The sequence below is a fragment of the Psittacula echo genome (genome assembly GCF_963264785.1).
Source record: "Psittacula echo genome assembly, chromosome: 11".
Taxonomy (NCBI): domain Eukaryota; kingdom Metazoa; phylum Chordata; class Aves; order Psittaciformes; family Psittacidae; genus Psittacula; species Psittacula echo.
The window spans coordinates 17,747,713-17,774,656 of NC_137746.1; the positions used below are offsets into that span (position 1 = coordinate 17,747,713).

Genomic DNA, 26,944 nt, shown 5'->3' on the forward strand with positions numbered 1-26,944 from the left:
CTGATCTTTTACAAATGAAACACTGGTCACAAAGGTTAGGAAGAGCTGTTTACATATCTCTAGTAAGTTCTTTTGTGGATGAACACCCCAAGGTTACTGATTTGTTCACTTCTTCAAATCAGTGTATCAGGTGATATGCTGTACATGTGCACCTGCAGGCTAATCCATGGCCCCCAATTCATCATGGCACACAAAACCCTCATCATAGCTCAGACACCGTTTGGTGGTGTTCATCAGGGAGGAGTTAGGAGGAATTCTTCCTTGCTGAATTTTTCTCCTGTATTAAAGACCTGAGATTGCACTTTTTTGTGAGTTTTTTGTTTATTTGGTTTTATTGGGTTTTGGTGGGGTTTTTTTTTCAAACTAGTGATAGAAGAACCTAAGCCCTTAAGAAAATGTTTCTATTTCTTAGCTGTAATTACTACTTTTTTAAGCTGGAAAAGGACTAAAATATGACTCCATACAAAAGATAAAAGGAAGGCAGGATCTCTTGACAACCATTCCTTTCTCTTTATAGAACACAGAAACTGTTTTAGCACCAAGTTGAATTTAAATGCAGCTATATTTCAACCTAGCTACCCACAGCACTATTAAAACAGTGGAGCTTTTAATGGGTAAAAGGAGCAATGCAAGGTCAGAAGCTGTATATGGAGAATGAAGTAGAATAGAGTGTTAGAAAGAGCCTCAGGTTAAGTGAAGAGGGTAAGCTCAACTGGAATAATATTTGCCTGCATTAATAGTAAAGACACTTTTAAAACATTTACCTCATTAATATTCATGTAACACAGTTTTATTTTTAAGGATGTAGTTTGTTTCTAAAAGCTACCATAATTTTATTCTCTGAATACTGGAAAATTCAAACCCCCTATATAACTTGTTGACTAGTGCTAATATTAGAAGTTCATTCAGTACTACACTTACGTGTTGCAATACACTCTGAGCCAGACTGCAGAAGGATGGGCCTTTTATTGTGCCCTGAATCCAGATGGGAGAATGCCAGAAATATATATTAAGTGTTGCTAGCCTTTGTTGAGTAGTCCGGGCGGTGTTATTCAACATGCTGTGGAAATGGACAAATCCCCCAATGCTGTCTGGAAACGATTCAGTAACAGAATGACATTTACTGAGCACTACAGTTCTGGCTTAGTATGAAACTACTGCTGATGTTGCAATGCTACAGCTTTCTGGTATTGGCAAAACTTCTGGCTAGGAGCAAGCTGGACAGGCAAGACATTTCTACTGCTTGACTTGCCAGAGCAGAAGTTATTCAGCTTTAGCTGTAGCTAATTTAGATACTCCCAGGTGGCCTCAGGAGAGGGACAGAACACATCAGAATGGACGGAGAGGAAATGAGAATATAAACTGGGTGGGAATTTATAGTGTTTTTGACTTACATACAGAAGCAAGTGAAATAACTGTCTATTCTCTGCCCAGTCATCCAAAACGATATTTTAAGTAAATGATGTTTAAATATGTTTATATCCAAGTGGGTAATATAGTGCTGAAGTTAATAGTAGGGGGTTCCAAGTGGGAAAAGAGAGGGGAGAGAGATGAAGTGCAGCACAGGAAGGGTATTGCCTCAGGGCAGTCTTTCCTTTGTTCAGTGTTTGCCTCAGTTTCTTCCCTCTGCAGCCACACAAAGCTAGTGTAACACAGAGTCTGTTTCTCCTTTGTCTGGCAGACTGGTTTCTAGGACAGTATTGACTCCAGCCTTGAAACTATCAGCCTCCTCCTCTAGGTTCAGTTGTCCACTGTGCTTGCCGTTGGCTTTTGCTTTCTTTTGAAAGGTTTTACTCTTGCTGTTCATTGCAGGTAGGTCTTACAAGTGTTTTCCCTGTGACTGATAGACAAGAGTTAGTTTCATGACCTATCACCCAGACCTCTTGGCAGGTTCTTCTCTGCTGCTCACTTGTGTAGGTGTTCCAGTTTCTGAGCCCTAAATATCGTCATGGAGCGAGATTATCTGCTCTTCTGCAGAAGCTGGGTTTCTACTTCTGAAAAGTAGAGGATCTTCTTTCATCTGATCTCTGCTCTAACCACCAGTGCAGTTCTGTCAACCTTAGAAAGACAAGTAAGTGCCAGAGAAGATGACTCCTTTGAAGTGCTAGCCCTCCCAATGAAACTGCCCAAGAGGAAAGAACAAGGAGGCAGAAATGAAGTAAGAGGGTTTGCTTACCTGTGTTTTCTCTTTTAAGCGGCTCAGTGTTTTTGATGCCTGAGGCCCCAGTACCTTTAGTCAGCTGCATGCCCTGAAGGAAGGCTGCTCTGCATACAATGCTTCAGCTCAGTGGAGAGAAACTGTTATTTTTCATATATGTAAGTCAAATGTGACTGGTGGCATACATTTTAATGAGACACCATTGAGGTTTCATCTCTGCCAGAGCAGCTGGACTTCTCAGCTAGCTGAGTTAAAATACAAAGAAAGGAGGGGAAAATGCTAATTCACAAATGAAAGTAAGCAACTTGGTTTTCATTAAAAATGAAGTACTGCTGTAGTGCCTAAAATCCGTGCCTTTCCCTCCCGCATTATTCCTATTTTCTGCTCCTCCCTTTACTCCCTGCTCGCATGCAATTGCAGTGCTCCCTATGGGTCTAGGAGAGTGAAAGTGCTTCTCTGGAAGACAGCCAACATTGTTAGTCTGGCTGGCTAATGGAGCCCTATATATAGTGGGTTGCTACTCCACTTTCTTCTGAAGCTAACTTAGGGTAGTGTTTCCAGGCAGAACTGTCTCACAGTGCTCTGCCTATTGTACCTGTGGAGAGATGGAAGAAAAAATGCTGTATTATAGTTTTCAAAGCACGGGAATGTTTATTACAGGCGCAGTTCCCCCCAAAATGTATAAAACTTAAATCTTTTAAAAGTGCAAAGTGATCCATATGCTAGCAGGTCATAAGTTTTTATTTTAAATCTATATATTTTCTGTAACAAGAAATCCACCTATCTGAGTCAAACAGGTCACAGAATCTTAACACTTCAAATAAGCCATTTCTACCTTAAGTTTTCTCTGCATTTAGCAAGAGAAAGGCAACCTTGTTCTTGTAAGGACTGAAGACATCTCCATTCCCCACACTAAGGGGAAAAGATGTTGTCTTCTCCATGCCCATTTAAGAACGTATTTTCTTCTTCCAGGAGTTTTCTGGCCTTTCCTTTTCCCCTTATCGTGTCACATGAAGTGGCACTGTGAGTCATGGTCAGCTCTGGGGCTGTGGATTTAGTTCTGCTACAGTGTCCAAAGTTCCCTTTCAGTATTTAGGTACTAAGGCTTGGATCCTTAGCATATTTTTGGTATGAAGGAAACTTCAAACCTGCTTATGGAGCACACTGAAGGTACAGTAAGATCCAGGCTGGTTTTGAGTTTTAGACAGCTTGGTGGAGAATGGAGGATGTTGTTGGGAAAAGGGTCCTTAGTGTTAAAGATGCCACTGTGGGATCTGGAAGGAAGAAGTTCTGTTGCGTAATTCTAGTGACTCTGTTGGACAAATAAACTGCTTGTCTATAGCAAAGCCTCCCCACTTGAAAAAGCAGAAGTATTTCTCTGTCTCAAAGAGATGATACAAGGGTGTATATGTTAAAGGCTGTGAGAGGTAGTGATAGTGCAGTGCTTGGGACCATATGAAATATTCAAACTGAGAAACATAGAATTATTTGAATCTAAAAATGACAATAGGCAACACAGATGTGACGAGCCATGGTAGCGTAGCCATGGCTTCTGTGTTGGAGGGATTAGTCTTGCCGTCCAATACTTCTTTCAGCATAAACCTGAGAGCAAATAATTCCCTTGCTTTGAGAAGCGTGGCAGAATTGGTTGGTTGCAAAAGAATGTGTTATCTTCATTCTAAGCAAAACTTTGGGAAATGCTCTACTGCTAGTACCTGGTGTACATGGTTAGAATAGAGCTTTGCTGGAATTGGAGTGGTTAATAACTCAGCACGGAACATGGGGGCCAAGTTATGAAGAGTTTCATGTTTCAAGATTGCTGCATGCACTTTCTGAAGTAAATTAATTTTGCATTTAATCAGCTCAAAATCTGTCTAATATCAGCAAGAGAATTGTATCAGCATTTGGTTATTGTTAATAGTATCGAAGATAAATGTTATTCTTGGGGTCAGTAGACTTCCCACAAATGGAGGTTTGGAAGGCCATATCCAGACTGTCTGGGGACATTTTATGAGATATGACAAAATAGTCTAAGCCTTCAGTGTGTTAAACTAAATGAATTAAAGTTAAGACCATTGCAGAGGGAGAATTCCTCTGGTTTTGTTCATATACTGAATTAAGCTAGTGAACAATTTAAAAGCTTAGATCAGCCTGGGCACAAAGACAAGAGACAGCTTAGATTTTGACATAGCAGTCCCATTTAGACATCATCTCCTGGGTGATGATGTATGTCGTGTCATTCATGGTGATTTGAAATCTGCAGTAAAACACTGTCTATTGCAATAACTGCCAAACTTATTTTAAGGTAACAAATTGCTTGGGATAGTTTTACAGAGATTTATTTAGCCTAACTTGTTCTGAAGAAATATGAAATAGTGCAGGGACAAAAAATTATATGTCTATGTTTCTTTCAGAGATGAGAAATTTATTGCTGTTTTTATCCCTGTCAATTCCTCCTCTTAAAATCTTTAATTCTTATTGAGCCTGTGCCATGGTGCATAGTTTGGGAAATGTAATTCTTCCTAGCAAGAATTGTTTTCATAGTCTGAAGGAAAGTTAAAAGCATTCTGAGGACTGAAAAAGACGTTGCGTAAAGTCAAAAATTGACACTTCAGTAAGAATGTTTCAGCCAAGCCAAAATAAAGCAACACTTAGCTGGAAACCATATGGTCCAGGGTAAGGGGTTCTGTGGTAGGCTTTCATACCCAAAAAAAGTTGTGTGGCACCTTCCAGGGGAAGATGTCTGTATTCTGGGATCTGACTTAACGAAGCAGCTGAATTGCAGCTACATTTGCAAGTAAGGTAGACCAAGGGACTGTGAAATAGAGACACCACAGCAATTACTGCTTCATGGCCTCAGAAGGTGATCCGTTAACTTCAGTGCATACAAAAGGCCGTGTGTTGGGAAAGTCTTTGCAAATTTTCACGTTGCTCAAGAGGTCAGAATGTCTACGCTGAAGAATCAGTGCGACTTTTATGTTTCAAGATAAGGTTTGTTACATGCTTAATTACATTCTCACTCAACATAACATACTCGTTGCTATGTGCGCTTCCAGTCCTTTCTTTGTCTGGTATGTCCCAAGCTTTTAGATGAATCTATGCAGTGACTGTTTTCACTTTAAACTACTTAGGACATCAGTTGGATTAATCTGCAAAACTTGACGTTTAATAGTGACAATTAATTGTTTAATTGGAAATCTAATATTGTGGTTTGGAATAGATACATTTTCGAGGAATATGAAAATACTGAGCCATAACCAGGCTTCAGAAACATAGTGCCTCATTGTGACTTTTATGTATTTGTATGATTTCTCATTAAAGATCCATAATAACTCTTCAACTGAATAGGGTGCTTCTTGCAGAGATCTTCTCCAGTGCTTGCAGTGCAGCAGGGGGGCTGTGCTTTAGCTGTGTTGTCCCATTGTTTGGAAGGTTGGTGGCAGCCTGAAAACTGCTGCCATTTGTGAGCCAGTCCACTTTGAAGAGCTGCAGCTTGTGCTTCGTGGCCATGCTGAAAGCATTTAGCTGGGAACTGGTGAGTTGATGCTCTACATGCTGCTCAGAATATAGCTCTCAGGTGGCTCAGCTGCCCCTGAGCTGTAATGGCAACTTGCTTATGTTAGAAAGCCACCAGCAATAAAATATGAGAAATTTGAGTTAAAAATACAGTGATTGACTCTTCAAACTGGTCATTCTGGTATGGGATATACCTGCCTTGTGGAAAAGACAAGGATAAAATATGTGCACTGGCAAGTCTGATGTGTTTGCACACCCTTATGACTGTGTTCTCCATTCGGACCGGTTTCCATCTCTGTAAAAGAGACTCTTATGTGGTGAGAAAAGAAAGAAAGGAGCAATAGGGAAAAGGATACTTATTAGTCTCTCAGTCAGTTCTGGCTTAGTCTTTAGTTACTACTTTTAAGTTTAGCTCTGTGAATACAGACTTAAGCTACAGCTCCCTTTTCTCTTTCTTCCAAAAATGTGCATCATATTTAGGGCAATACCTTCTCCAACCAACAGTAAATCGTGCTGGTCAGACCTGTGGCTAACTTGGTCTCCCAGCAAAGTTAAGAAGCAAATGAACAGTCAAGAGCACACAATAAAAAGTATAGTAATTTTTTTGTGTTCTAATAAATGTCATTCTGATTCACTGTTGTGCTGTCTATTGGCAGCAATTACTGAGCTGATTTTATTAGATATTAACTTTGTTAGTGTATTTTTAATAAAAAATATTTGGGGTCCAAACTGTCAGGTGCTAGGGGATAGCAGGAGGGTTGTGCTGCTGTGCCAAGCTTGCACAGGAGCCAGGACACCTGCATGTCCTGCAACACATCTGAAGAGTAGAAGTGAACACAGAGTTTTACAACTTGTAATGCCATAGGCAGATCTCCTAAAATGTACCCCTGTTGGTAATAGCATTGGAAATTTAAATGAAGTTCTTTAATTGACTTGGCTGAGGTTCCTGTTATGGCTTTTTGAAGTTATTTTTCTGTTTGGGGGTTTGTTTGGTTTCTCTTTTCCCTAAGGCTGCTGTTCTGGAAACATTGGTGCATGGCAGGACATACAAGAAAGCAGCTGCAGTAACGGCGTGTCCCTAACCTAACCTGCCCTATCCTTTCTGCAGGCTGGCTCATTCCTAGTAGTTAGCAGTGCAGCACTTGGTATATTCAAGTCAAAATCATCTTGGATCAAGAACCTGACCAAGTTGCCTGTCTTAGACAAAATGAGAACTCTGGGGAAAGCAAAAGTTTCTGTGCTTTTTATTAGAGGAAATGGAAATAAGGAGCTGAAGAAATGAGATGCAATGCATTATGTATCTCCCTTCCCCTCCTCTTTGCCTCTTTCTGTAGGACCGTTTGACTCCAGCTCTGCCATGGCAGGCAGACAATGGCATTAGCTAATTTGGCTCCATGTAGTGCTGAGCATGAATATGAATTAGAGACAAGTGCCTGAGCTCTCATACTGACTTTTGTTTAGCTGTTAATTTGTTCCAGTGTTAATGTGCCACATGCACATAAGCCCAATTAGGTTGGGAAATGCTGCTTTTCTTTTCATGGCTTCTGAAAATTGAAGCTTTGCTTTATTTTGTAAGCTATTTTATTCTGGTTTCTTTTGCTCAAAATAATAAAGAGGAGGTATAAACGCAGCCAGGGTTTTCAGTTCAATGGAACACTGCACTATGACCTTCTGACTCTTATATTAAAAGTGAAAAATTACTCCAGTAAGAGTCTTATTTTGATATTTGCATTTAATAGTACCATGATTAGCAACTGCACTGGGTGTGAGTGTTGAGATTTCTTTAAGGTTTTACTTACATAAGTGTAAGCCAGAATAACTCTTAGTCTGGAATAGGGATTTTTATTTCTACTTTCCATGGGTATTTTGTAGAGCTTAGCTTCTGAACTCCTTTTCAGATGCTATATTTTTATGCACTATTGATCAGCATTGATGATCCTGCTACTCCATAAAACTAAGGAAGATGTTCAACCAACATCACAGAGCTTAGAATCTAAACTTTGGATACAGAGGATGCACTTGCTAAAGAAATGTTCAGAAAGTGGGGAAACTGAAGTGAAAATATACTGGATTCTGTGGGCATTAACTTAACATTTTAACCTCTTAAATATTTTATTTGCAGAGGTTTTGCTTCCTGATACAGGGGTTCACATCAGTTACTTTGTTCAGAAAGAAGTCTGAGAGTCAGCATTTGAATGTTGGTTTAGAGCCCAGTAAAATTCAGTGACTTTGGTACCTAAATGGACCTGCTAGACCTTTCAAAGCTCAGCCATCATTTCTGTCTAGTGTGGGGTACAGTATAAAATCCATGTACATTGCATGAAATTTTGTTAAAGTAGGAAATCATGTGCGTCTTCTGAAGCTGAAATTATGAAACAGAAAAATCTAGTGGTACTAGCATACATTACTCACAAAAAGCCACTAAGTGGAAGAGCACATTTAAAAGCCAACCTCCTGACTCTGCAATAGATAGAGAAAAATTATGTTACTTGTGTTGAGAGAAAATAGAATGCTGGATGATCATTAGTTTCTTGAGTTAGGAGTTCAGTTCCTGCTAAACTACAAAAGTAATGAAAAATGAAGTTTCAAGTTTAAATTTTCCTATCTAAGTGGTGTTATTTTATTTAGATTCATTTTATTTAGGCTCAGAAAAGAGCTGTTCTGGGAACTCTCCCACAGAGGTGATATAGTTCCAATGACTGATGAAGAATAAACTGAAGTGGCGATACTCTGGGAAGGCCAGAGGGTATTGTAAATGGTCCATCACACTGAGTGTTTGCTTTTCTCTATGTTCAGCCCGCCCTAATGTTGTAAATGTTGAAAGACGGTGTAAGCCAGAATTTCAGGCAGCAGCCAAGCCTCACATGGCTAGTTGATTAATTGCTAACATGTTATTCCACATTAAAACATTAGGGAATTAACAAGCTTAGTGGCACATAAGCAACAAAGTTTTGGCATGAGCTGCTTTATAACCATTTACTGTGTCCTATAGAAAGCATTGAAATTTCATCAATACTGGCTTTACCTATTTGAAATTATTATATTTATATAATGATATATATTTATATAATGAAATTATTATATTTATATAATTGTTATTTATGAGGAAATAACATTGTGGATGGATGATGGCAGAGCGGTGGATGTGGTCTACCTTGACTTCAGCAAAGCATTTGACACAGTCTCCCACAGCATCCTCATAGCTAAATTGAGGAAGTGTGGCCTGGATGATCAGGTAGTGAGGTGGACTGCGAACTGGCTGAAGGACAGAAGCCAGAGAGTTGTAGTCTATGGGGCGGAGTCCAGTTGGAGGCCTGTATCTAGTGGAGTGCCTCAAGGGTCAGTACTGGGACCAGTATTATTTAATATATTCATCAATGATTTAGATGAGGGAATTGAGTGTACTGTCAGCAAGTTTGCTGATGACACTAAGCTGGGAGGAGTGGCTGACACGCCAGAAGGCTGTGCTGCCATCCAGCGGGACCTGGACAGGCTGGAGAGTTGGGCAGGGAGAAACTTGATGAAATATAACAAGGGAAAGTGTAGAGTCCTGCATCTGGGCAGGAACAACCCCAGGTTCCAATATAGGTTGGGGAACGACCTGTTAGAGAGCAGTGTAGGGGAGAGGGACCTGGGGGTCCTAGTGGATGGCAGGATGACCATGAGCCAGCACTGTGCCCTTGTGGCCAAGAAGGCCAATGGCATCCTGGGGTGTATTAGAAGGGGGGTGGTCAGTAGGTCGAGAGAGGTCCTCCTTCCCCTCTACTCTGCCCTGGTGAGACCGCACCTGGAATATTGTGTCCAGTTCTGGGCCCCTCAGTTCAAGAAGGACAGGGACCTGCTGGAGAGAGTCCAGCGCAGGGCGACAAAGATGATGAAGGGAGTGGAGCATCTCCCTTATGAGTAAAGGCTGAGGGAGCTGGGTCTCTATAGTTTGGAGAAGAGGAGACTGCGGGGGGACCTTATTAGTGTATATAAATATATAAAGGGGGAGTGTCATGAGGATGGAGCCAGGCTCTTCTCAATGGCTAACAATGATAAGACAAGGGGTAATGGGTATAAACTGGAACACAAGAGGTTCCACTTAAACTTGAGAAGAAACTTCTTCTCAGTGAGGGTGACAGAACACTGGAACAGGCTGCCCAGGGAGGTTGTGGAGTCTCCTTCTCTGGAGACATTCAAAACCCGCCTGGACACATTCCTGTGTAACCTTATCTAGGTGTTCCTGCTCCGGCAGGGGGATTGGACTAGATGATCTTTTGAGGTCCCTTCCAATCTCTAACATACTGTGATACTGTGATACTGTGATACTGTGAAATCTATTAAAATGCTTAGGGAAGGAGTAAAATTTTCAGAGGGAGGGAAATCTTCTTCCCATTTACCAGGACAGACATAAGCTCCTACTCACTTCCTGGGTTTGACAAATTTTGCCAACTCAGAAATGACATAATTAGATACTTCAGCTGTGATTGAAATTCAGGTGTGCCTGTCACATATGATTCTGCTCTCATCTCTAGGTAACACATCTTAGCATAATGGTGGGTTTGTCTGGTTTTCCCTTTAGTTCAATTTCTGAAGAAATGTTCATTTTTCCATTAAATGGGAAATATTTGTAATATTAAAAGTGAATAAAGGATATCAGGTTATGTATATTTGTGGTCTTTACTGATTTTTATAACCAAACTCCACCTAAATCTTTTTTGAGTTTCTGAAATGTATATCTATTTCCAGTTCAGGTTGAATTTCTTTTCATTAGCTAGTTAAAATGGTAACAGCAGCTGGTGAAGCCATAATATTTTATCCAGTGGTGCCTGTGTCACATTTAATGCCAATTATTGTATCTTAAGAGATTCACTTACATGTAATTTTATCTACAACCAGCTTATGCTCCCCTGGCTTTTAAATTCAGTTTCACTGAGCAGAATTCTAGGTTTTTACATTAGACAATTTGTCTTTCAATGGTTAAAATATTTCTAAAAAGGGCGGAAAAAAAAATCCCTCAACAGAATGAAAAATATTTCGGATAGGGGGGTTGGACGATGTCCAGTTTCTACATTAAAAATGCTTTCCAACACCAGACGAAGCCTGAATCATAACGACTCATTTAGTACCATGTGCTCTTAGAAAAGCAAATGAGATAAGTAGTGAAATGAAATGCCCACAGATCCTGGGCATGGTGCACAAGATCAATAAAGATGATAATGCGGAGAGGTGGAAGGACACTAAACTGGTCTGTTATTTATTTTGTGTTCCTGAATCTTTCAGAGTGCTCTATGGAAACAAGATCACAGAGATTCCCCAGGGCCTTTTTGATGATCTTGTGTCTCTGCAGCTGCTGTGAGTATGATCTCTTCCTCTTTATTTTACAGCCTAGCTTGATTTACTGTTTTTTCAGCTTCTGACATTATTATAATCACCTTTTCCACTGAAAACTCACTGGGATGTGCTAGGCTATTGTTTCTCTGTCAGGCAAGAGGGAGGCAAGGGCTCAAGAAAAAAAGGAAGGTGCCAACAGTTTTATAGCACCGTGTGCATAATGGATAATAGACATGGAGGATTTAAGTGTGGGGAGGAAATGAAGACTTGATGAAGTCCAAGAAAGGAAATTGGGTCACCAGATGATGTGCAGATGGGGATGTTGTCTGATTGTTTTTACACCTTTAGCATTTGTGCTTGAATAGATCCTTGAGGGCTACTGTGTCACAAGCATATGTAAGCAACACGGCAATGAGGCTTAGTTGCAAGAGAAATAATTTCACAATATATTGTTTGAGTATTTTATACCATGTGTGATTTAACACACACTCATGAGCAGGGTAAGATGTATACATACACTCTTCAGTATTTATTAATGTAGCATAACAAATTTCCTAACCCAAATGTGAAATTGCAAGTTTCACTCACTCTTGTCTCCATAATCACATTGGGAACCAGTAACTCCTTCAAAAAGAGAGAAATCAGCTATCATTTCAGCCAGTCAATAGAGGGAGCAGAAGTGAAGTGTCGTTAATATGTGTATTGCTAACATTCTGATTACCATCATGGGTGATGCACTCAGAAAGTAAAGGTGATATATGATAAATTCATCAGTTCTGATTTAGATTGCACACTACCCTCTACCCTCAAACAATAACGTTTATAAAGTAACTTTTAGACATGTCGTTTTAAGCCTTTCTTACCATGTAGACATAACCAGAAATGAATATCCAAAAGTTCATGGTTCCCATTGAATGTATCACTCTATGCTAGCAGTCTTTGCTGCACTTACATGCTATCTAAAAATAAGCATAGATTTATGTTAGAAATCCATAAGCAACACCAAAGAACTGAAGTCTGGAATAGTTGCTCTATATGTTAAGGACTGCTCAGACATATAATTTATCCATAAGATCTTAATTGCAAATATACCCTGTTCTAGAGACAGACAAGCAAGAGTGCACCTGGTTTGGTTACGACAACCCTTGAGCTTGGGAGCTGTTTATCTCCTCCTGCACACAGCCAGTTCACTTGTCTTCACCTTTCGCACATACTTTTTCTGGCAGCTCCTTTCGTCTCCCTGTCCCAGCCCTCACCAGTTCATTGTACTTCAGTTGCCCTGTGTGAGAACAATGAAAGTCCTGCAAAGCTGGGCCTTGGTGCATGCTGATATAAGTGACGTGTTAGTCATTGTCAGACTCAGGTTGTACTCAGGACAGTGAAGATGATGCAACCAAAATGAGAGCTAAAATTTAACTTGTCGCTTTGACCTCTGAGAAAAAAAACTATATTAGAGAAATCTGAGCTTTATTATAGTCTTCACCCCCAAATATTTAATGGTTGCAAGGTCAAAGCGATACACAGTTGCTCTGTCTAACCTAGGACACTTAACAGATAGGACCTTTCCCGGTAGGAAAAGAAACACGCACAACACGTGGCTCATGGTGTCCCATAAAAATGTGGGTCTAGAACTTTTGCATAAAGCATTAAGCCAGTTTCAACTTCTTTATGCTATAGTCTTTGCACGCACGTAGTGCTGGCTTTCAGTGCATTACATGTTTAAGCTAAGATGCAGTTATTTTCCAATCTGAATTAGCAAAATCTGTGTGCCAGAGAGCCATTAAAAGGTGTCGTACTTCAACCTTTTAAGCATTCTCAAGCTGAGAATACGAAGATGTGAGTAGGTTGCCTATTATGGCATTCCAAGAGTATTGCGGCTCTAGAACCTTTCCGGATCTTCTTGAAAGTGTATAAAGTAGCTTTTGGCAAGGAGAGCGATGAATGATCATGCTTTAAATGCGAACAAATCTCTGCACACGTTTCCAGCCGTGGCTTTGAAGCAGCTGTTATGGATTGCTTGTAGCATTTTAATGGATACCAGAAAAAATAAATGGCATTCATTGGTTTTAGACCTGCTGTTGAACAGTTGGAAGAGTGCCTTATGATTAGATCTAATTTAGTGTTCAGTGGGCTCTAGACTGGATTTCTTCTTATTAGTCTGGAGACACACTGATAAGAATGCTCTGATTAAGGTACCCTGGTAGCCAGTCTAATTTCCTAAGCTGAAGCATTTCTGAAAATGCACTGGTGTTATGGTAAAGCAGGACACAATCAGCAAAGGGATTATTGTGGGTCCTCTATAAAATCGTTCAGATTGTATTTAGAAGGAAAAAGTAATTACTAAGAAATTGCAGAGCAGGTAATATTGTTATTTACTGGTTTGGATAAGACTCATCAGAGTTTCTCAGAAATGTCATTTTCCTTCTGTTTAAATATCCTGTCACTGTATAGGTCCAAATTATTCCACTTTTATTCTGACAGAATTGGTTTGTGTAAGTGCCTTACATCTGCAGACAGTACCACTGATGTCAGAAACACTGCAGCTGGGCAAAGTAATGCTCAACTCAGGCATGACAGCATCTTCAGCTGCCCCATTTGGCTTTGGTGTCTGGGAAATGAAGAAATCAGAACAAGTTTTAGACCACCTGGCTAGCATTAGAATTCTGTATTTCTGACATTTAAGACAGAGGTGGGTAAGCCAATATTGTATTATATTTGGCAAGAAACTAGCCAGGCATGGTTAGATAATGAAGTTTTTTTGGTGGAAGGTGGGGGTGTTTATGTTGGTTTGTTGGGTTTTTTAATCCCCATGGGTTTGATTTAAAATGTTGCTTCGGAAATCTTCATTACGATTAGCTATCTTAAGTAGTTAATAGTCCTCAAATAAATAGTTACAATTGGATTTCTGTTAATTTGCTGATTTCCCAAATCTTATGTCTTCTATGTATGCAATTGTAACCATCGCAGCAGCAAGCATTGTTATTGAAGTCCAACTACATGTCTGTTCTGGGGAACAGCAGCTTAGATATAAGGACATTCTTCCCTGTGAGGGTGCTGAGGCGCTGGCACAGATTGCCCAGAGAAGCTGTGGCTGCCCCATCCCTGGCGGTGTTCAAGGCCAGGTTGGACGGAGTCTTGGGTAACATGGTTTAGTGCAAGGCACCCCTGCCCATGACAGAGGGGTTGGAACTGAGTGATCTTAAGGTCCTTTCCAACCCAAACCATTTTGTGATTCTGTGGTTTTATGTCATTCTGCTTATCCTGTTTGAAGTTGCCAGGAGAGAGGATACTAGGAAGCTACTGTAACTCCTATACCCTAGCCTCATACATTCCTCTGTCCAGCAGGTTGGATCAAGTGTCTTCTGAGAATTTCAGGTCTGTCTGGGGTTTAGGGAACTACACTGTTTTCCAGAAAGGGATAACTGGAGTCTGATTTTGGTTTGTTTTTTTTTTTTTTTACAGTAAACTGAAGCTCATTTCACTGGGGCAACAATCCATCCAAGATGGATTAATTGTCATCTTGTGTATAACTTGCATTTAGATATCAAAAGAATGAAAAGGGCTCCAGTGTAAGGTGGAAGTTTTCAAGTAACCATTAGATGTGGCCAGTTTGAACTCCTGCCCAGGAGGCCTTTGACTAACCTTGATCTGCCTGGAAGCTGGACTGTATTTAAGTCATTCTCTCCTGTCTTTCATTTTTCCTGGAATGTGGACAAGCTCTTTCAGGAGCCCTTGAGTTTGCCAGACCTCTGCCAGTCACTGCACAGGGGACACCACATCACACTGTGTAACTCCTCCTTTCTCAGCAGCCCTGTGACAGATAAAGCTGACGGGTGCTCTGCTTGCTCCCAGACAAGCAAATATGCAGAGCCAGCCTGCTGTGAAACAGGAGTTAAGTGGCTCAGGACAGCGAGCTGTGGATAATGGGCACAAAGTTGGTTAACCAGTGTTTTTCATGTCTAAGTAATACACCTTCCTCTCTGCAACCATATTAAAATACACATTCTGGGAGACTTTTTATTATGGTTATACACTGTATGCTTCACAGTGCTCTATTTCCTGGAACAAGAAAGTATCATAAAATCTGTACTGTTTGAACAGATTGTATAGCAAAATAATATAGGGGGATGAAACTTCATTTTTCTAATATGTGGCAAGTATCAGTTTTCAATAAATCCTTTTCCTTTAGGAAATTTACTTTGCGTAGTTACTGATCATACAAGTGCTCAGGTGTGTTGATTCTAAGTCTTATGGTTGAGATCCGCATGGCTTGCTGGGCAAGAGAGAATCCCCATAGTGGACTCCGTTTTGATGTTGCTAGAAGTAGTTACACTCTTGGGTTACATATATATTAAAATGAGAGGTTTGTTGTATTCCTCTGTCATAAAACAAAGCCAAAGCTTACAGCCTTCTCCTCTTTTTCCTAATGTCTGATCATTAGGGAAAACTCAACAGTGTAGTTGGAAAAGACCAATAATCATATTAGTGCCTGAAGTCTGACATGTTGACAGGCAAAGTAACTTTAAAAGTGGTGAAAAATTAGACCTCCAGATCCAAGCATCTAACCTGGGTTAAAATTGGAGCTAGATCTCATATTTACAACTCCAGCTGACCTTTGTTTAAAATAGACTAATATGAAGTGGCAAGTCATGGATGTACTGTCAGGAACTGCTATTACCAGTCTTCCCAAAATTAAACCAGCGAAATTTTGCTTTGAGCAGTTCTTTTTAACCTGCTTTTTAGGCTGTTTCTCCTTGGATGAGCAGCGAGATTCTTGGTGCTCCCATAGTTCTTCTGGAGGGGTTGCTTGGAAAATGTCTCCATGGCAAATTTGTCAAGTTTGAAGTGCTTGTGTTGAATTGTAATTGTGAATTGAATCCCAGTACTTAAGAGCTTAAAATAGAATCTACCAGTTATTAATTGTATACTTTTGGAGCTTGTTAGAAGCTCAAATAAAAACCCATGAAGCACAAGCTCAGACAAAGTATATTTAGAGAGAAAGAAATACAAAATTACTGTGAGGAATGTACATGAATTCCACTGTTTTGTATTGTATACATTACACTGGTAGATACATAAACATAATTAAAGAGTGATGCATCATTAAACATTGAACAGTATATAAATGTCAAAATAAAGAAATTACAGTTTTCCATTTCCAAGTCCTTTATAGCACAGTAGCCTCCCCTCCTTCCCATAGCAATCTTCTGAGCTTTAAGTGATGTATAAAAGCTGCATGTTCCACGGAGTTCTTCATTTTTCTCCTGGAGTAAACAAGCATTAAAAGAGAGACCTTCTGTCTAGATGTAAGAGGAAACATTTTCACAGCAGCCCAGCAGTGGAGCAGGCTGTTGTGCATTCTCTGTCCTTGAAGATTTTAAAGACCAGACTGAGTTAAACTTGAAGCAACCTGGTCTGACCTTACCGCTCAGCCTGATTTGGGCAGTCTGACAGCACAAGAATCTGCTCCAGCTTCCTGCCAGTCCAAATTAACCTGTGACCTGATGAAATAATTATTTCTCGGATCAAGTAAATATCTGCATCGAATATCTATAAATTGGCCATGCTTTGAGCAGCGTTCAAAGCAGATGACCTCTGGAGGGCCTTTGCAAGCTATGACATTTCTGGGTTCTGTGTTTCTAAATTCTTAGCAAAATGACATGTGAACTTTCCCCTTGATTACTCTACATATTCCTGGCTACAGCAGAGATACTATGCAGCTCTCGTCCTTCTAGTCCAGGACAGAATGCTCTCTGCACAGTCCTACTTAATAGCTTTAGAGTTGTTTTCAAGCTGTTTGCCTCATGCTTTTTTTCCATCAGATTTTGCATTTAGGCTGCTATTGTGATAATATTACTAAACTCAATAACTGCTGTTAAAGTGAGCGAGCAGCATCTGCCAGACACAGAAATACAATTACAGTTGAGCAGTAATGAAAGACTGCAACAGCATCTGCCTTTTCTGTGTCACTTCTGTAGCCTGTCTGCATGCAGCTTTCCAAAGCTGCCGCTAGTTCATACGTCAGCGTGTAATTCATTAGCTCTTCTGACGCCGGTGCTCCAAGCTGGACTCACCTGACAGAAACTCTCCTAGTTATTATTGCACAAGAGACTAACTTCCTGATAGTGCAGGAAGAGAAAATGTATTTACTCTGTTGTGCATCTGAATTATCATGTGGTTGTCTAAAATCAACTGTGACCTTATCTGCATGCCTAAGTTAGACACTATTGAATTTTGAGGAACAGAAGTCCAGATGCTATGACAACATGTGCTCATAATTCTCCAAGTAGTAACACAAGTACTGCAGGACTGTTTTGTGGATGGTGTTCAACTGGAGTTGCAGTCTTATGGATCAGAAATGAAAGGAGACCTTTAAAAATCTCTCCAAAACAGGACTTTCAGAATGCTCTGTGCTTCCTTAGCTCATTATCAGCTTGTGACTTTCCGATTTTAATTCATGTTGAATAAACTTCTCATCACCATCATCCAGTTTCCTGAACATGGAGAAACACTTGAAGATGTTTCAAGTGAGCATGATGATGATTTCACACTGGTTATCAGGTCACTGGTTGTTGAAGCACTGACAGACTCTTCAGTGGTCAGTCATCACATAGAAAATGTAAATTTTAGTGGATGTCTAAATTCCCTGACTTGGTGACAGGCAATCACATTGCTCCCATACACTCCAGGCCATTTTAAAATGGTCCTGGATCCTAATACAAGTATTTTGCCAATAAGTAAGCAGGGGTACAAACAACTCTGTCCTTAGACATTCCTTGTCATTGACTGCTTTGATGGCAGTACCTGATCAGGTACTTCCATACTGGTGCTTCAGCTGTTCTTCCTAGTAAGTTGTGTTAAATCAAAGGTGACACTTGATTCCCTGGAAATTTCAAGAGAAAATGCTGAAAAAAGCATACAAATATATATACATATATTTTATTTTTTTTTTAACTTTATAACAGGTATTGTATATCCTGAGGAACGTTCTCTGCCAAGGGTGCTTTCTTTGCTGCCCTGTAATGCCTTTGAACGTAGGCGAAGGCTTTGACTAGAGATACTATATAAAAGTCAATTTGTACTCTGCTGTTACCCATGCGAAACTGTTACCCAGTTCTCCTCTCCCATACAAGTCTCCTATGCATTTTACATCTGCCTTTCTCTGGTGAGTTCTCATTTTCAGCAGTGGAGTCTGGCATGTGGGATGTGCCAGCCAGTTCATGGGGTGCCAAACATTTTCATTCTCCTCATGCTGTCGTTGCTGTCAAAGCGCAAAGCTCCTGAAAAGGAACGAGAAGTTTTCCAGTGGCTCTGTGCAGTTTTTCTCCTTCATACTTTCTTTTTAGGCTTGTTGATGTACCTTGGGTGACTTCTGATCCATCCTGTAGCACCAGAAGTTAACCTGCAGTCTCCAGCGTGTTAAGATTGCTAGGCTCCTGTTTCATTCCCCCGGTTATATAGTTATTTGCTGATAGTTTGATTACTGGGCTTCACTGAGCTGAAAATACAAATATTGCTAAGGGTAAAAGCCATTATAAACATCCCCATTTTCTCTTAAAAAACATTCATTTTGGGTTTGGAGTTCAAAATGTTATTTAAATGTTAATCACTTGAAACTCTGCTTGGGCATATAATTCAATTATGGGCCCATCTTAATTATGCAGATGGTGCTTATGAGCAGCTGATAGAATTACAGTGCCAATTCAGCACACATTCGTTCAAAGGGCTTAGCTGAAACACATTATTATTTCAGTGTGTGTGGACAAATGCAGTGTTTCAGGAAATGGGTTCATGGAATTGCAATCCTGCTCTGCTCATTGCTCTCAATGGCGTGTAAACCACAAGGTCTTTAACCATTTGCCTGTGTTCTGTGGTGGTCCTAGGCTTGCAAGAGATTTCTTTATGTTCTTAACGTAGCCAGAGGGATGGAAATGGAGACTTGAGTTCATAATCCATCATCCCTCTGGGTAGCAGGCAGTTTTATTTCGACTTGAGTTTTTAACCTTCTTCTGAATGCTGCACCACATCTGGAGGCCGTGTGTAAATCTCAGCCAATCAAGCTGATAACAAAATAGGGAAAGCAGTGGAATTTACTTTCCCCATGAATTGGTGCAAAATAAATACCATCTAATGCTTGCTAAAATAAGACTCAATTTTTAATACTGTCTCTTCTTTTGGTGAGAGTCCAATAGAAAGGAACCTTTAGTCTATTTTACAGCATGGTTCAGCATTTAAGGAAGGTAAGTGTTTCTGTTTTCTGAAAGAGGTTTTTCTCATATGCCTTTGTGTAAGTTTAAAAACATTTTCTTAGAGCCACTTTTAACTCCCTGTGAGGCCAGCCTTGTGTATCTTATTAATAATTAGATGCCACTGGGGAGGCTGTGACAGTGAAGAAAGATTAAGCAAAGAATTGGGATTTATATAGGGGAATAGTCATAGAGGGGATACTTTAAAATAACAGAGTTTTTGGAAGGAACATAAACCTTAATGCTTCTGGCCGAAAGTCATCCTCTAACTCCCAGGAAGTAGGAGGAAAAATATTTTAGGGATTATTTATTCAGCTTTCTCACAGTTTTTTGCTTTCTTTCTCTCCCCGCACCCTGCCCTCCTTTCTTGCTGATTCTGATCAGAAATGGGACATTGATCTATGTCACGATCCAACGAGTGTGGCCACATCTGTATTGAGCACACTATCTGTCCTCTCTAGATTTAGGGACTGCATGTATAGTGTATAGATCATACACAGAATGGATGTTGTCACCTCAGAAAACTGTGTAGGATATGAATTCCCACTTCTAAACAGCCTGTACAAGCACTTTGCTGTTCCAGGTTGCTTTCTCTGATGCTTAGAGAGTGTGCCTCTGTACTTGTGGCTATTACAGGATCAGCTTCTCTCATGTTTGGTATTTGGCTCCTACAGAACTGCCACAGATAATAACACCATGAACTCAGTCATTGAAAATTCATGCCAGGAAAACTTGCCACACTGTAAATTCTAATTTGCAGTGTTGGGTTTATTTGTCTTTTATTGAAACTAATCAGAGAATGGCTTTGAGTCCTGCGTAGTCCCTGCAGCTCTAGGTCAGCTTTGCTCTGAGGGTTTATTGAGTGGGATCAATGATGGTTAGACTTCAAGCTCTGCAAGTGAATAGTATCTGCACAGTGCAGCTCTGCTGTGTGAGCACTTCTTAAGCTTCACAGAAAGACATACTGGTTGTCCACATATACAAATAGAACTGTAGTTCAGTTATAAATTCTCTATTACTGAGATTATTTTCATGTTGGCTTTATGCTTTGTCACAAGTACTGCTTGCAGCTTAAAATATTACTGTAATATTAGGAAAAAACCTAGCATCTAGCAAAATAAATAGCAGTACATACTTGCTTTCAGTTTTCTTCCTGTATAACCTAGGTACCAGGCATCTGTCATGGAACCAATCTCTGCTGATTTACAATGCCAGAAGACCATGTTGGACTAGTGCAAAAGGGCAGGGGATAGAAACCAAAGGGTTTGTAATGCCAGAGTGCATGCCAGGGAATAAATCTCAGTAGCTGATTCTGCCTTCTAATAACGTGTTAGCCTGTTTTTTATGGAAGAAATAACATCCAAGCTGGAGAGAGAAATGTATAATGCACAAGAACTGAGAGAGAATGAAGACTACTTTGACTTGGATGTATGAATGGCAATAAGAAACAAGTAGCAAGAGATGACATTGGTGTTTGCTGTTGGAGCAGAATCTCAGAAGTCAAATGCATGGGAGGAACTGTTCCTGTAGCCTAATACGAAAATTACCCTGTTACTTCTGGTGGATTAGGTGTCATGTAATTATCAGTCACCGAAATACAGATTCCAGAGGGGTCAATCCTAGCTCTGCTTATGATCTCATAAAATTATTTTAGCTATTAGTTCATGCAAAAAAGGTAATTTCATTTATCCATCATTGCCTTCTTTGGGGCTTTCTCTTATCTAAGGTCAAACTTTGGTTTTGACACCATATAAAGAAGAAAATTTGGGTAAATTGGTATTGACTTTTCTGTAGGCTAGAAGGTGAGCTGGGCTCTGATGCTCTCTTATTCCAAAGCACTGCATTCCTTTTCTCCTTGGGAAAAGGGCTTTATGCAAGTACTCCATCTTTTATGTATCACAATTGCCATAGCCATTTACCGCAGTAACGGGGCTCTGCCAAAACAGCAGTAGGAGCAGGGAGCTGCAATGAGGGTACAATGGTCCAAAGGTTTCAGCAGTGCAAAGGCAGGATGCTGTGCGGAGGAAGCACCTTCTGGAGCAAAGGGAGAGCAGCTAGCTAGCATGCATTTCTTCCCTGAGGGGTTGCCCTGTTGTCTCTAGTGGTGTATATGCAGTTTGTTGGAAGCTCCTTGTGCTGTTATAGGTGTGTTTAAGATGGTATATTTGTTTGCTGAAGAATAGAGGAGGTCTTTTCCTTTTTGCCCAGAAAGATTTAGTAGTCTTCTGATTTAGTATTAGCGTGATGCCTCATAGAGTGCCACACTGTTGTAATATTAAGCTCTTCAAACTCATTGACTAAATAGCAAGAATTTTGTGACCAAGAAAACTGAGTTGACATCATATACTGTTTGCAATGTGCCATTTTTGCCAGGTTGATAGTAGTTAAAGATGTGGGCTTTGGCTTTTGTGAGAAGAATAGGTCATTTCCTGACTATCTTCTAAGTGTAAAATACTACATATGCAGATGACAGTGACAATCTTAAGTGTCTTTGTGACTGAGTGTCTTGGAGGGAGCTCCAGCTTCTTGAGACTGTCTACTTGTTATACATGACAGAACTCTAGCTGAACAATCTAAGAGAATTTGCACAAGTACCATCCAAGGTTTTCTGGCTGAACTGATTAGTTCTGGCAACTGGCTGCTGTTTAGAGGTGCAAACTAAAATAAGGGTGTAAATTGCCTTTGTGCTGCTTTTCCACACCTCCACAGGGATCTGGAGTAACTGGAATGGGGTAGGTTCATACATTAGTAGGAAGGACAATGGAGATTGAAAGGGACCTCAGGTGATCACTAGCAATAAGACTGGAGAACCAGAGCCTCCTTACTAGGTCACAGAAGGTTGCTCATGGCTTTATTCAGCATCATCTTGAAACCCTCCAACAATGAAGACTGCACAACTCCTTTGAGCAACTTGGTGCATGGCTTGGCTACCCTTACTTATGAAGTGACCTTGCCTTCCAGTAAGTTTTAGTCCAGACCCTACACTTCTCTCTTCTTGTCTCTGAGGAGAATCAGATTTTCTTTCCTTCCATGATTAAATTATCCTGACACTGCTTATCAAAAGAGGACAAAATTCCAGGATTTCACTTAGACTTAAGGCAGATGCTGGTAGAGAAAACTGGAATAAAAAAGGGTTCTTCTCACTGGGGACTTGGTGTACAAGGCTGTGCGTGGAATTGCAGGGTGGGGAGTATTTGCAGTTTCTGTGTATATCAATCTGAAGATACACAGCTGAAGGCATCTTCAAATATTTATGTAGAATTTTGAACAAATGGGGGGGGAGGGGGCTGGGCATTAAAAAGAAAGACATATTTGAAGTATTTTAAGATAGCCAGCACTGTGACATGCGTGTATATTCCCCCGCTATGAGAGTACTGATGTTGACTGTGGGGTTTTCACGTTTTAAAGGTAATGGGCAAATGAAGACCTTTAAATGTGGGTTGGCTTTGGTGCCTGGGTTAATATTTTTTTTAGATTTAACTCCACAGTTCAGTCTTATCTTTATGTGATTATTTCAAGATTAATGAATTATAAACCCTTCCTTTGTTTTCAGGCTTCTCAATGCCAATAAGATCAACTGCCTGAGGGTAAACACGTTTCAAGGTCTGCATAATCTCAAGCTGCTTTCTCTTTATGACAACAAACTGCAGACCATCAGCAAGGGGCTCTTTGCACCTCTCCGATCGATCCAGACTCTGTGAGTATGAAGGCGTAGCACAGATGACAGCCCTCTCTTTCGCTCCCAAAGCTGTTGCCTGTCTTTTCAAAGGCTTTTTAACAAAAATCTGTGAAGGCAATTGGAAGAGACCCCAAAGACAGCAGCCCCTCCTTTTCTGACAGAAATAAAAGGCACAAGAAAACAAAGTATTGCATAAATTCAGCACAGCCAGCTATCAATGCAGCCTGCCAATAGTGACATGAATGTCATAAGTGTTTTAAGCTCACAGAGTAATTCATTCATCCTGTTTGTAGGGAATATGTAAATTTGAGTCTGTACAATATATGAACAGCAGATTCTATTAAAACCATTGCCTAACAGTTTTTAATGCACTAATGAGTTGGCATCTCTCCTTACTGGGTCTGCATCCTGCTGTATAGTTCCTGATCTCTGAAACCATGTACAACTCCTCCCCAGTTATGCTCCCCACCTCTACCATGCTTTCTGCGGCTGCAACATGCTGTGTATGTACAGAGATATATCCATTAACAGGGGTGACAGAGAAGGTTCATTTACAGGTATATAAGATTTGTCAGTCTTATGAGGCAACATCATTAAGGTTTAAAAGTTCCTCCTTGGTTTCCATGGGGTTTTATAGGCATTCCTGTGGCCAGTACGTAGAATGGACTTGTTGCTTCACAGCAAGCCACTTTTTTCATTAAATATCCTGATTCATTCTCCTATTTCTAGTACTGCAAGTGATTGCCATCTTCTGCCTTTTTTCTAGAGCTACAGACCAATCCCATATCCTGTCTCTATGTGCTGATTTCTTCTTCGAACCTTTCACACCAGGAAAGGCTCTACTACAACAGTAATCTTCAGTATCTTCAGGCACTTTTTGCTATGCTTTCACTTCCCACTCCTTGAAATCCCGTTGTATTCTGTACTTAACTCTGTTAAGTGACAGTTCATAAATATAACTGCAAACAGGAAAGAAAAGAAGTTGCTTCAGGTGGAAAAAACACACTGGCAGTAACAGAGCAGAGCTCTTGTGAGGCTACAGCTTCACACCTCTGTCCAAACCAAATTGAAACATCTGTCTTATTTGAAACTGTCTTTGCAAAGAGTCGTGCCCTGCTTCCTTGGAAGTTAGAGGGACCACTGCAAGGCAGCTTAACTGAGATCAGAATCAGGCTCTGAGAAAGACCTGGCAATCTCTCCTGATACAGTGCTCAACTTCGTCAAGCAGAGCGAATCATAACAGGAGCAGAGAAATGCTGTTTCTCTTTGAGATTTCTATTAACAAAGTCTAAATATCCAGTTAGAATCAATGTTACAATGCCTATTTCCGATTGCATGGGGAATATGTTGTGCAAAGGATAAAGTTAAGCTCTATCTTGCATAAACAGTCCAGTCTCAAAAGTAAAATATTTTTGCTCCAGGACAAAACACATATAAAGGGAATATTATTGCACAGGATGAGTATATGCAAATATCTGTTTCACTCTTGAGGAAAGACTTCTGGATCTCTTCTGGCTTTGCCCAGAGCCAAGATTCACTAATCACATTTGGATCCCTAGGAAACTGAGCTTGCCAATAAAATTTCTTTTAAGCCAGGATACAAAATGATCGTCAGGTCAGGTGCATCAGAAAAGGTGCGTTTCCCTCAAAAGGCAGCATTTCAGGCTGTCAGGAGAAAACACAGGACTTGGTGTCCTTTAAAGCAGGTTTTGCTATCTTAATTTTTGTTTCCCCTGTGAAAGGACTTGCAGCAGGCTTAATGAGCTCCGAAATGTGAGAACTGACAGGATTCTCCCATTCATGTGCAGCTCCGCGTGGTTTCCGCCAGGCCTGGGGTTTTGGGGGAAGCTGATTCAATTACTCTACTCTTCAGGTTCGCGTGTGTGAAAAACAATGATGGAGCACAGTGTCACAGGTCACTTCTGATTAAACATCCCATCCTTCTTACAGACATTTAGCTCAGAATCCATTTGTGTGCGACTGCCATTTGAAGTGGCTGGCTGATTACCTGCAGGATAATCCGATAGAGACCAGCGGCGCTCGGTGCAGCAATCCGCGTCGCCTTGCCAACAAGCGAATCAGCCAGATCAAGAGCAAGAAGTTCCGCTGCTCAGGTAATTCATTTATCCAGGCTGTAGTGCACTTTCAATTCAGAAATAAGCAGGTCCAGAGAGCTTACTAATTGAATCTGCAGGACAGTGTTTGCTATAATGGATATTAGGGAGCATCTTTGAAAATTAAATTTGGAAAATTCAGTTAGTTCTCCAGAAAGCCAATTGCCTTATGGATTAAAAAGAGAAAAAAAAAAAAGGAAAAAGAAAAAAGGAAGCAGTCTGTAGCTGACTTCTTGTGTCTCTTACAAACAAAAGAAAGAGAAATGCTTGTGACATTTAATTTTAAAGAATTACTAGGCTGTAAAATGTCTAAGGAAAACAAGGAAGATGTATATGAATCCATGTGGCAAATGTCATATTTTGAAGGGGTGGAAGGTGGATGCATTGTCACTTGTATTCAGGCAGAACTCTTATTGACCTTATGTAGAGCTGAGCTCAAGTAAGTTCTTAGACCTAAAAGGCTGAAAACAGTGCGAGTAAGATTTTTATACCACCGGCAAAGGGCATTTCTGACCAAGGATGCGAGAGAAGCTGGGGCTGAAATTTGGGGGTTTATATCCACAAGTAGCATGCACTAATTCCAGTAAAACTGCCGTCAAAGCTGGTAAGATTTGGGGGGTTAATAAGTTTTGAATCAAAACTTGCCTCATAATTTAGGCAAAGATATTGTCTTGTGTGAGCTAGATGGAAAAAATGTTTCCACCTGAAAATAAGCTCTGAAGTAACATAAACACCTTTTTCTCAAGCCTATCCATATTTTATTTATGGCCCAGCTATCACTAAAATGACATTTATTGCCTTACACAGTACAGCGAGGCACACTGCAGCTTCTTGTGTTTTTTCTCTTGGTCATATGTAGTTTAGTTTACTGCATTTTGTATACCGGAAAGACAAGCAGGTTTCAGTGAGCAAACCTATTAGTGTGTAAGAAAAATGAGTGTTATTGAGAGACTGCTGGCAATGTTTTCTATGAAAATTACTATGATTTCTGTCTTTTTCCCCTGAAAAGAAAAGAAAAAAAGACCCACAAAACAACCAACCATGATTAATTGTGTTCTGGTGGTAAAAGATTAATGACTCTAGATGGGGTTGCAGCATGAAGCTGAATGGCAGCAGCCCAAAACAAGCCGTTGTGCTTTGTGTATCTCTGCAAGCGATATGCTGAGCTAAACCTTCTCTTTATGGAGAAAATACAATAAAGATAACTTCATTTGCAGTCAGGTTTACCAGGGCATGAATGTTAAAGTCTTCAGTCACTTGTGACTCAAGCCACAAAATTTATAACCAGAACTAAAATTAGGACATACTTTTATCGGTGATTTTGGATTGTGTCCATCATAGGAACAAGATAATTAGTAATATTCATATTTAAAGAAACTGGAAATTCAAACACATAAATATAATTTAGAAAGGAAAATAGACTGCAGAAACAAAGCAGTATAAATCTGCACCCAATTTGCAATTGTTATTTTCTCCTGCTTTTATTAATAGGCTAGAGAAATTAATGTTATGTATGTGCAGGCATGCCTTGAACAATGGTACAGGCTATTGAATAAGGCAAACACCACCTGATATCATTTATGAAAGGTCATAGCTAAGAGGAGTAAGAATGCAGAACACAGTACCTGGTGATGCTGAGAATAATATTGTGTGTGAGTTCTTATCTTGGGGGTCCTTTCCTTGAGGCATTAGGCTGTTTTTTCCTTGGTTTCCAGTTCTACGAATATATCAAAACCACATGGAAAAGGCATAAACTTGACTTATGAAGGAGGAGAGCAGGGATTGTACAGCTTCAGAACAAAGATTTCAGCTGGATGAAAACTAATTCTATTCAAAAGCTCAATAGAGAAGATATCCTTGCCTGTAGAGTTTCCAGATGGCAATGAGATACGTTGAATTAGACTCACTGTCTGCT

General features: G+C 40.2%; 1 protein-coding gene across 1 annotated transcript in view; it reads left to right on the forward strand.

Moving 5' to 3' along the window:
• Nucleotides 1-26,944, forward strand: part of SLIT3 (slit guidance ligand 3) — a gene marked incomplete at its 5' end in the record, with an annotated part of 525,497 nt that overhangs the window by 352,934 nt on the left and 145,619 nt on the right. The window contains 3 exons of the mRNA XM_080626822.1: nucleotides 10,940-11,011; nucleotides 22,790-22,933; nucleotides 24,866-25,029. Coding sequence (XP_080482948.1) covers nucleotides 10,940-11,011; nucleotides 22,790-22,933; nucleotides 24,866-25,029 — 380 coding nt within the window. The remainder of the gene's footprint in view (nucleotides 1-10,939; nucleotides 11,012-22,789; nucleotides 22,934-24,865; nucleotides 25,030-26,944) is intronic.